Source organism: Cyphomyrmex costatus, unplaced genomic scaffold (genome assembly GCF_001594065.2).
Source record: "Cyphomyrmex costatus isolate MS0001 unplaced genomic scaffold, Ccosl1.0 scaffold229, whole genome shotgun sequence".
Lineage (NCBI taxonomy): Eukaryota > Metazoa > Arthropoda > Insecta > Hymenoptera > Formicidae > Cyphomyrmex > Cyphomyrmex costatus.
Genome location: NW_017276357.1, coordinates 109,917 through 122,077, shown reverse-complemented (window position 1 = coordinate 122,077; position 12,161 = coordinate 109,917). Strand labels below are relative to the sequence as shown.

Here is a 12,161-nt window from a genome sequence, read left to right as displayed (position 1 = left end):
GCGCGACAGGGTCGTCCATCAAACGTTAAACGAAGTTTATCTTCTTCCGGCGGTGATTTTTCCGAATGACATGACACAAATCTATCATAGTTTTCTCCACAGTAGTGGAGAAAAAGTTATGGTCGCACTTGGTATAAACGGAAAAAAAAAAAATAAAGTAGTCGATTATTATTTTTAATTAACAAAAAATATTGTTTATAATAATTATTTTAATGTATTCGTTATTGCTATTTAATCATTACGTCATTTTTATTCTTTTAATTATTAAAATAATTTAACCATTATTGAAAATTTTTATCTGTTTTTAGATGGTATCCAAACGGATTCTGATTCAAACGGTATCGTCCATTATCCAAATGTACAACACAATCTCATAGAAAAGGTAATTAGCACATTTATTATTTTTCCTATAGCGAACAATTATTTGATAATTGTTAGAACTTGATAATATATAAAATATTTATGTAAGAGGAATCTTAGGAGATATAGATAAAATTAATTAAATAATTATTTGCTTCAATAAGGAAATCATTATCTCATGAATACCTCGCTTATTGTTTTCTTGATGTTATTTTTCTTGTTAGATTACTAAAAATATAATAAGACCGATACTGTACAACTATTGATCATGTATCACTAGACAGCCTTCTTAAAGATCTAGCTGTTACATACTTTGACCCGTTTGCCTGTATCGTTGTATTTGTACGCAGAATAAAATCGAGTTAAATAAGAAAAATAAAATAAACAGATCAAGATAATGTATGAATCGTATTATAAAAGAAATCTTCAATAATTTTCACACACAAATTGCATTTTACTTATTTATTCGAAAACACCAAAGCATAAAAGATCAGTAAATATTGATAATATAAATATAATTAATGTGAATTCTCACGGACTCTTCAAATTCAAACAATAAACGAAATAATTCTTCAAAGGCGAATGAGAGTACAGCGATGTTGTTGGGTCGCAAACAAAAAGTAATCGGATCCTTAAAAAATCCTTTTATTCAAATAAAATCTTCAATTTTTATTGAAATAAAATCTTCAATAAAAGTTGAAGATTTTATTTGAATAAAAGGATTTTTTAAAGATCCGATTACTTTTTGTTTGCGACCCAACAACATCGCTGTACTCTCATTCATCTTTGAAGAATTATTTTGTTTATTGATAATATAACATTTTAAATTTATTATCCTCATACTCTCTTTAATCAACATAGAAAACCACACGATTACAGCTATCAGTGTGCGCGCGCGCGCGCGTGTATGTGTTTATGACAGAAAATTTTTTAATAAAAGAAAAAAGGAAACCAACGTAAAATTACCGCTTCTTTTCTTTCATCTATGATACGGAAATAATACCTACACTACGTCTTAGTTTTGTATCTATACATACTATATGTATAGCTGTAGGCGTTAATTTTTGTGACACATACGCGACACCCAACGTAACACGCCGAATAAGTTAACATGCGGTGCGCGATGCATAGATCGCAGAGAGAAAAATGAAACCTCTGATCGTTATCGGAATTGTTAGTGAAAAATAGATAAAAATATACACGGAAGATGCAATGCAAAAGAGAGAACGGGTCGCTTATTACCGCGCCGCTGGGTATCGCAATTCGCAACGCGGGGCAGCTGCCTAGCTCGTACTTGCGCTTATGCTTACAGCAGTCTTACCTTCGTTCGCCTTATGCCGAGGAATGACTTGCTAATAACACAAATCGTTATCTAACGAGAGGGAATCGGATGTTCCGCGGAACAATATATTCTCTCTTTCGCGGAGAACGGGCAACCCGCCGATAATGACAGATGAGCGCCGAAAATGAACAGGTAAACTCGTTCGTAAATTGCACTGTACGTCCGCAACGTTCTCTGCATCCTGATTCCTCTGACGCTGCGTTATACTCACAGATGTATACTTGATTATTCCCTGACATTTTTAACTCCATTATTGAGATCCCAGAAAGAAAACATAAAGAAGTTGTACACATGTTTGCATATATATGTGTATCATTCTAATTGGCTACACAAATAAGTATAAAAAATTAAATAACCTAAATTAATTTAAATTGATCGATTCAAATCGGTATACAGATTCGGCAATATGCAATAATAATTAATCTATGGCTGTATCGTTACAATTTTTTAGTACGAGAATCAGGAAACACTCGACATCAACTCCGTCAACAATACGAAGAGAGCTGACCGGGAGGTCCTATTCTTTAATCGTGTACCAAAAGTCGGTTCACAGACCTTTATGGAGCTTTTGAGGAGGTTGTCAATAAGGAATGCATTTTCGTTCAACAGGGACCGCGTGCAACGAGTCGAGACCATACGTCTCGCGCCGATCGAGCAGGTACGACGACCTCCAACAAGAAAACCCAATCAATTACCATCAATCGCTTAATGTCAGCCGCTCGCGTAGTAATTATCAGTTTAATTTACAATCCTGTCACCGCTGAGCCCTACAAGGTGATATAAAAATACGATGATATCGACCGATCCAATGACCTAAACGCTAACGGTTTTAGATGTGTCTCTTCTTTTTCTTTGCCCGGATTTTTCTCATTTTGATAAAATTATAACTGATCAAGAAGGGAAAAACGAGAAAAGAGAAGAGACTTTACTGGAAAATAATATAAAAGAAAATATAGAAAATATAACAATAGAGAGATATCAAGACATAGAAATGCAATTTAAGAAGATGTTTAAAGTCAACATTTGACTCTCTTTAAAAAAATCTTATTTCCTGCTATAACGAAGTTTATTACAGACTTACAATAACGAAAATAATAATGAAAGATTAATCACTTTTTGCAATATCCTTCTCAAAGTACTACAGTCTGTAGTGCAGATTATATATTATTTTCAGTTAACTTTCTTTATGCTTTCAGTTACATCTCGCCAGAATGGTCAGCAGTTATTCGGAACCGTCTGTTTACGTGAAGCACGTCTGCTTTACTAACTTTACAGAGTGAGTGCCACGAGATTATCCTTGGCAATTTAAATGATTACTACTTCCATTTTCTACTTTCTTGCATCTTCTTCGTCAGATTCCATTTACCGGAACCGATTTATATTAACATAGTACGCGATCCTGTAGAAAGGGTCATATCTTGGTATTATTACGTAAGAGCACCATGGTACTATGTGGAGAGGAAGCAGATCTTCCCGGATCTACCGTTGCCCGATCCCAATTGGCTTAAAAAAGATTTCGAGTCGTGCGTATTGAAGGGTGATCGAGAGTGCAGATATTTGCAGGGTGAGATCCACGAGGGCATCGGCGATCATCGTAGACAAACTCTCTTCTTCTGTGGACACAGCGAAAAGTGCACGTAAGAATGTCTGTTTGTAAAATATTAAGAAATTAATTTACAATAAATTTTAAATAACATGATAATATATATATTGAATGTACAAATAAGTTTTAAAGCGTTTTTTGTGTAACGTATAATTCAAACTTAGAATTCAAACATTTTCACGCTCTTTTGATATGTGGTGGCGCTTAAGGGGATCCTAAAGCCTCCTGTATTACCGACTAAATCGTATACTTTAATTCTGTAAAAGGATTTTCGAATCTCTGTGAATGACAAAAAAAGTATTTACGATACAAAAATTATATAATATGATTTAGTCGGTAATACAGGGGGCTTTAGAATCCCCTAAAATCTTCTGTATTACCGACTAAACCATATAATTTTTGTATCGTAAATATTTTTTTTGTCATTCACAGATTTGAAAATCCTTTTACAGGATTAAGGCTGGGTCCACAACTTTGCTTTAAGAGGCCGTAAGCCATAAAGCCGTAAGAAATTGACCAATCATAGTTGAATGCGAGAAAAATAGTTCTCTCTGTGATTGGTCAATTTCTTACGACTTTACGGCTTAAGCCCATAGCACATAGAAAAACGTAAGGCCGTAAACGTAATCAGTAAGCGAATTGGCCAATCACAGTAGAGACCGTAAGGCCGGTAGCGAATCCAATGTTACGATTTCCTTACTGATTCGTCTTACGGTCTTACGTTTTTCTATGTGTTTCTGGCTTTAGGGCCTGCGAGGTTATGGACCCAGCATTAGGGGATCCTAAAGCCTCCTGTATTACCGACTAAATCGTATAATTTTTGTATCGTAAATATTTTTTTGTCATTCACAGAGAGAAGAGAGATTCGAAAATCCTTTTACAATATTAAAGTATACTCATTAATACGTGCCTGTGAGGTAGAATCTATGCTAAAAACGATAAAAAATTTCAAAATTGATTTCTTCTTTACCATTTTTAGTTCAATATGGCGCTTCAGAGCTGTCACGTCGTTGCACGTCGTAACAACATTTGTTTTATATAAAAGCTGCGCAATCTCTACTTAAAAAATAGTAGTTCACAGGCATGTAGTTTGCATGAAGAAACAGCGTGGAGTTATTAGAATTAGATTTAGATGTCTAATTAAAACATATTTACGATACAAAAATTTACGTATATGTGTGGCGTGCGTGAGTAAGATATTGATGTAGTGATGTGTCACTGACACGTAATCGTCTGTATGTGTAAGTGCTTAAAGTCCCCTTAAAGTATACGCATTAATACGTACTTGTGAAGTAGAATCTATGCTGAAAACAATAAAAAATTTCAAAATTGAGTTCTTTACCATTTTTTAGTCAAATATGGCGCTCCAGAGCCGTCGCGTCATTGTACGTCGTAACAACATTTGTTTCATATAAAAGCTGCGCAATCTATAGATACTTAAGAAATAGTAGTCTACAGGCACGTATAGTTTGCATGAAGAAACAGCGTCGAGCGCTTAGAATCAAACTTAGACACTTTATCGCGATGAATTTACGATACAAAAATTAACAGGTAATGCTGCGACTGTGTGCATTGTTGTTTGCGATATCAATGTGTAGTATGTAAAAGATATGTCGATATTGTCGATGTATTGTAAAACAGTGACATCTGATGATTTTGTTAGAGTTCGAGCTTTACTTTAGGATCCGCTTCGGCCGGGTTCACTCCATAGAACTTATAGTACTGGAATAGGAATGCAAACTTCGAACTGTGAACAACATCTAGAGGACAGAAATATCTTTTTATTCTGCTCAGTAAAACACGCGCACATATGCAAAAAGAAGAAAAGACACTGAACAGGACAGAAATATATAGAAATACATGAGAAATATATCTTCCGTCACTCATATGTTGATCACACCTTCCACTCACTGCTTGGATAGATTATTTCTATTTCAGTACTATAACTTCTATGGTTTACATCTTGGCCGTGTTCGGAAATGCATTGCCAGTACTGAAAATTTATAGTTCACGTTACGTATACTACAGATTTTCAGTACTGGCAGTACATTTCCGAACACAGCCCTTGATGAAAAAGCGGAAAGCGGAAGAGCAATAACCAATCAGAACTCGCGCTGGTAGTTGACATTCTGTTAGTTTTGTACTACTTATTTTACCAACGCGAGCTTTGATTGGTTACTGTTTTTCTGTTTTCCGTTTTCCATCAAGGTATGAACCCGGCCTTAATGTATACTATTAAGGCTCGATTGTACCAACGTTAGGCTGAAGTATTTGCCCATGAGGAGTATTTGCCGCGTATCGCGTAACCTCGTAACCAATCAAAAACCATGGTGTAAGTAGTAAGGTGAAGCATTACGCATAATGGCGGCCGCTCGCTATTTCAACCAATCAGAAATGAGCCTAAATCAAAATGGCAATTTCAATTTATAGTATATGATACGAAATAAAAATATCGTGTTGAAGCTATATTTATTAACAAGTTTATTAACATAAAATTAAAAAATTTATTAACATAAAATAAAATATATAATAAGAAAATTAACAAATATAGAATTAAATAATCTTATTAGTTATATTCTTCATCTTTTTCGTGTATTTCCGTCCTCTTAAAGTATTTTGTTCCTTTATTTTTAAATTTATATTTCTTAATCTTATGTATATGCGTGTTCTCACTAAGCAATGAATTATTTTGTGCGGGAAAATATTGTTATCTACCCTCGTAATCACGCGATTCGTTAATTTATCAAAAATCCTACTGTCTGTGTTGGGGCCATGGTATTTTGAAAATTCTTCTTCCATAATATTTGGATATAAAAGACTCTGCAGGATAAATACAATTACCCCTTGATAGGCACGATAAAAAATTATTCTTTTCAAATGGTTCCATAGCTTCTGTTCGTATACCGAGATGTGAGGGTGTGAGGAACGAAATCTGTGCGCAACATATCCCGCTACATATATTAAAGCTTCAGTTTCTATTTTTTGCAGCCCTATTTCTTTCTCAAATTCTTCTAATAATTGTAATTCGCCTGCCGTGATACTTCGCCACTGACTCTCTAAGGAAGGAAACATAAGAAGGGAATAAATACAATTGAATCAAACAATATTATAATTATTTATTTATTTATTATTATTATTATTTATTTATTATTATTTATTATTTTTTTTTATTATTTATTAACTTTTTTATTTATTATTTTTTAATTATTTAATTAATTTTATTATTTAATTTAAAACATTTTTTTTATTATTTTATTTTATTAATTGACCAATCAAGAAATGCTTCAAAGCATTTGTAGCATCACCCCACGTAGCACACCAGCGCGTGTAAAGCGCTTTCGAAGCGCTGTTCAGATTGCACCTCCCAAAATGCTGTTAATTATGCACTTTTATTACATGCGGCTAAGGGCATAGCAGGATAAGCATATGCGTGCGGCCTTGGCACCAATTTTGTTGCAATTTTCAGAGAATTTAGGTATTTATATGTAAATGAAATTTCCAAAGTATTATCCCATAAAAATTATTTTTTTGGGAGTTATGGGGGCAAAACGAAAAATAGAAAAAATTCATTTTCACGAAAACGGCACGATCAATTTTATTGAAAAAAATATATGTTATGGCTTCAGAAAAGACACTTTTAGAAAAAAATTATGAAATTTTTTTTCAAAAAATAGGGGTTAAAAAAAATTTCAAAATTTTTTTTGAATTTTTTTTGTGGGTTATCATTCGAGTACTATTGCCATTTTTTCACAAAAAATCCGACAAATACTGTAGAAAAAGTTGCCACAGTATCATAAGAATCGAAGAGGTAGAGCATAGTTAAAAACAGTGCTATACCCAAGTGTGTGCATACACACATGTAAAAATTAAGTTTTTAAAGTATTATTCTATAGAAATTATTCTTATTGCAGTTATAGGGGTACAACCAGAAATAGTAATAGTCAATTACAATTTTAATCAGTACGATTTTAGACCTCTTCAGGTCACCGTTAGATGTGTGTATGCACACACTTGGGTTTAGCACTGTTTTTAACTATGCTCTACCTCTTCGATCCTTATGATACTGTGGCAACTTTTTCTACAGTATTTGTCGGATTTTTTGTGAAAAAATGGCGATAGTACTCGAATGATAATCCACAAAAAAAATTCAAAAAAGATTTTGAAATTTTTTTTAACCCCTATTTTTTGAAAAAAAAATTTCATAATTTTTTTCTGAAAGCGTCTTTTCTGAAGCCATAACATATATTTTTTTCAATAAAATTTATCATGCCGTTTTCGTGAAAATGAATTTTTTCTATTTTTCGTTTTGCCCCCATAACTCCCAAAAAAAATAATTTTTATGGGATAATACTTTGAAAATTTCATTTACATATAAATACCTAAATTCTCTGAAAATTGCAACAAAATTGGTGCCAAGGCCGCACGCATATGCTTATCCTGCTATGCCCTTTCAAGTCTTGATTAAGAAATGAACATGCGCGTAAAAAGCGCTTTAAAAGCGCTCGCTCTTTCTTTACTGCACATGAAAAGTGCAGTAAATGTGCTATAAAACTGTATTTATTTTGCGCTGATTATATGCGCTTATAATGCGCTTTTCATAGTAGATTTTGAAAGCGCTTTTAAAGCGCTGAAAAGCTGCTAAAGTAATGCGACTGCATACGCGTTTTTTTAGCGCTTTTTAAGCGCTAGTGTGCTATGTGGGACGTTGACCGTATCCATAATCCCCCCCCCCCCCCAGAAGATTTTCTAGTGAAAAGATAAAATACCTGTACTTTCTTCCTCATCTTCTACTTTTTCTTCAAAAATATTATTATTAAAGTTTTCCTCTGTCATTTCTAAATCTTTATTAAATAGGGCCATTTCTGCTGTATTTTCATCTTGTTCAAAATCATTTATTAATTTAAATTCGTCTAAGAAATCGCTTTGACAAGTACTTTCTAAGTCCACTATCATACTTGATATTTGGTCAATTTCTGTGTTTCTTTTCTCAGATAATCCATATTCCGAATATTTTCCCAAAATATACCATTTCAATTTAATTTGCAGTTGTACAGGTGAAGGGTGATCATGAGTTACTCCCATAGATCGAATATGTGCAAAAAAATTTTCTAATACATCTTGACGAGTTATTATATATTTCGGCTCAAAATTGTCGCAAGTATATTTTTCTTTTAAATATTGAAAAAGTTGTTTTAAAGATAAATTTACTATCACAATGCCTTTTTGAAATGGAAGAAGAGTATTTCTTCTAGATACTTTCATTTTTAAAATAAATTCAGTCATCTGATTAAGAATATTAATGTCTTGATATCCGATATCCCATCATATAACAACATTTTGCTGATTTAACATGTAGTCATGTTTTATATCAAGTTTTGATCTATTTTTTGTTAATTTATTTTGTCAGCATGTATTGCTCGATTTCTGCTTGCTTTATTTCGGCAAAGTTTGATGAATTTTTACAGAATTTTTGCTAGTGTACTATGACGCAGGTCTGCTCTATTTTTGCTGTATTTCTGTTATGGCTATACTGAAACGGTAAACCGTGTTCGACTGCTGCTCGATTTTTGCCATTATAATATGTAGCATAAATTTGCAATGCATGCTTTTGGTGGGTTTGGCTATCTGGGAATCTAGCTTTTGCTCTCTACGTACTAAGTCTACCTTATTAGAAATATATATCTTATCGAAGATTAATACTCATGCTAATTTGTCAGTAATTGACAAATTTTCTCTCTTTTCTTTCATTATTTCCAGAACATTTTGTAAAATGCCTGATTTGACAATGAAATTTGAATTCCAATTTCTGAGGGTAGAATCACACGGAAGAGGTATTTTCATTACATCGCGCAAATATATATATGCTCGTCCACCTTTTGATCTTAAAGCCATTGCAGATAAAATATCTTCTGCTGTCCAATTTACTCGAGTAAGCATTGAATTTTCACCTGACCTGGGGTAAAAACGGTACTAAGTATGTCCGAGGCAATTTTCTGCCTTTGTTTCTTAGTATCGAGCTTTAAGTTTTCAATAATTCTGTCTTTTGTCTGGAGGCTTCAAGCTCTGCGATTTTAATTTGAAGATGCTCATTCAGTTCTTTCATTTGCTGAATTTGCTTTTCACTTTCGCTTGGTGCATCTTGACCATTTTCCTCTCTCCTTTCCATCTCTTTATTTTCTGTATTAAGAATGGCCAATGTACTTTAGTGCTGCACAATTTCTCCTTCCATGTACTCAGATGTGGTTTTCAACTGTACGGTGTTGTCTTTCGTTGTAAGTTGCAAATAAGAAGGTATTCCAGTGCGACTGTAAGATAGTAAATTAAATAAATATGTGTGTGTGTGTGTGTGTGTGTGTGTGTGTGTGTGCGCACGCACACACACCCTAATTATTATTACGAGAATTCTTCAACAATTACATTTTTTCTTGACCCTCTTTATCTTTAGAAAGCGTCCAATAATTAAATGCTATTTTCTCCCTTTTTTTTCTCTAAATCGAGGAACAATGTTGGAATAGAGTTTTTTATCAGCCAACGAATAATGCGAGGTGTAACGTTTAAACGTGGCTTCGTTAATTTATCCTCGAAACAATCGGGGGTGAAGTGTATTTCACATATTCTTGCTGAAAAAATATTTTTGTTTGGTCACAAATAACAATTTACAAGCTTATAAAAAAAAATTTTATATCAATTTATTTATTTATTTTATATCAATTTTTCTTTGATTTCCAACATCAAAAATTATCTGTATCAAGATTTATATTTTCGAGATTTCGTCCACAAACTTCGAGCCATTTTTGCTGTAAAATAACCTTTCGTGGGAAATAAAAAAATTTGATGCCTTCTTTACGAAAGATGCATCGTGAACGATTTTTGCAATTTAATATTGCACATACAGGCATTTTTTTTATTTTTTGTCCTGTGTTAACCACAAATGCTAACCTGCACTTACCATGCGCCAACCTCCCACTACGTTGGTTTTGGATTGAAATTGCCGCTTTGATTTAGGCATTTCTGATTGGTTGATTCCCCACTACATTTCCGAACGATCACTGCGTATTCTCGGGAATGCTTCACCTTACTACTTACATCAAAAACTAAATGTGTACTATTAAAAAAAACAATTGACTTCACATAATTGGAAACTTAACCTCAAAATTAAATGGTTAGAAAATGGCGAGCGACAAACAATTTATTTGATACTGCATTCAATACGAATTTTATCAAGGAAAAAGCGTTGCTAAAGCATGTGAATCAATTTGTTCTGTTCTTAGAGACAATATTGTATCCAAAAATACGTGTGAGTTTTGGTTTAGGCGATTTAAAGAGGATGATTTTGATGTTAGCGATAGAGAACGTAGTGATGCTCTTCAAAAGGTTACAGACAATGAATTGCAAGCATTACTCGATCAAAATTCATGTCAAACACAAAAAGAACTTGCTACAGTCAACAATTGATTCGTTTAAATCAAGAAATCGAATGAACACGTCCATTTACTGACAAAGGAAAACGTCCCGTGAAATTGTTTCATAATAGGCGAATTTTGGCGTGCTTTTGGTATAGCAACCAAAAGCAACCGTGGTTGAGGCTATCTTTGTCTTCTGACACCTGAAAACGAAGATAGCCTTAGTCGCGGTTACTTTTGGTTACTATACCAGAGGCACGCCAAAATTCGCCTAATATCGCTAAGCCTCATGTTGGTAAACCTGTAAAGGAAACGTTGCTAGTACTTGGTTCGGAAATTCTATCGCACCCAGCGTATAGCCCAGACATATAGCTCTTTACGATTATCATTTATTCCGATCAATGCAAAACGCCTTGTCCGATGTTCACTTTCGAGCATTTAAAAAAAGCGCAAAAATGGGTGGATAATTTTATCGCAGATGAAACCTTCCTCTTTTAGAATTCACAAGCTGCCCGAAAAATGGCTAAAAGTCATAGGGTGTGTTCTGTTTCACGCATGATGTGTATATTGTATCGTTTATTCTTGTTGCTCATCACATGTTAAACAAAGACAATTGCGCATCATGCGAAAAACGGAACGCATCTATAGATAATAGTTGCTTTCCATTTGCACACAAGTGAAACTGACAATAAGTCTGAAGTGAGCTGAGTATGAAATACTCAGGGGATCGATTCTGTATCTTGAAACAAGGTGAAAATTGCAAAAGTGAGCGAATTTACTAGAACATTTATAATTTCATTGGTCAATATCTAGTAAATTTGCTCACTTTTGTAATTTTCATTTTGTTTCGAGATACAGAATCGACCCGCAGATTAATGACGTCACTACTTGCTTACTTTGATAAAATTAACAAATAACAACATAGGTTTATAACTTCATCTTTTAAAGTGAGTCTACGAGACTCAATAAAGCACACGGTCTCGATCTTGTGCAGTTTGTAGGTAAAAACTCAGTTGAATCTCACTACTCAGAATGCAAAAGGAACGCGCATTCAACTGAGTTATGACGTCACAAGTGAGAATTATCTGAGAATGGAAGTAAATGGAAAGCAACTATTGACGGGAATTATTTTGATAATTAAGTGTTTCCGTTTCTAAATAAATAAATATTAAATTTTATTAAAAACGCTTTAAAACTTATTTGTATACCTAATATAATTATTATGAAATATACAAGCGATATTCTAAACATACTTTTCTTCCGAAAGTCCTTTTAATACCGTTGGTGCTCTGGAGCGAGCCAAGTTGGCGGTGGAAAAGCACTACGCAGTAGTTGGTGTCTTGGAGGATATAAATACAACTCTCACGGTACTGGAAAACTACATACCACGATTTTTCCAGGGAGCTACTGATGTTTACTATGGTAAACCATTGATGAATTACTTAACAAATCT

At 33.7% G+C, this 12,161-nt stretch overlaps 1 protein-coding gene across 1 annotated transcript in view; it reads left to right on the top strand.

The window, feature by feature from the left end:
* pip (heparan sulfate 2-O-sulfotransferase pipe) overlaps nucleotides 1–12,161 on the top strand; it is a 37,753-nt gene that overhangs the window by 25,073 nt on the left and 519 nt on the right. Inside the window, exons 3-7 of the mRNA XM_018539935.1 lie at nucleotides 309–382; nucleotides 2,154–2,360; nucleotides 2,899–2,978; nucleotides 3,058–3,339; nucleotides 11,976–12,130. Of these exons, the coding sequence (XP_018395437.1) occupies nucleotides 309–382; nucleotides 2,154–2,360; nucleotides 2,899–2,978; nucleotides 3,058–3,339; nucleotides 11,976–12,130 (798 nt within the window). The remainder of the gene's footprint in view (nucleotides 1–308; nucleotides 383–2,153; nucleotides 2,361–2,898; nucleotides 2,979–3,057; nucleotides 3,340–11,975; nucleotides 12,131–12,161) is intronic.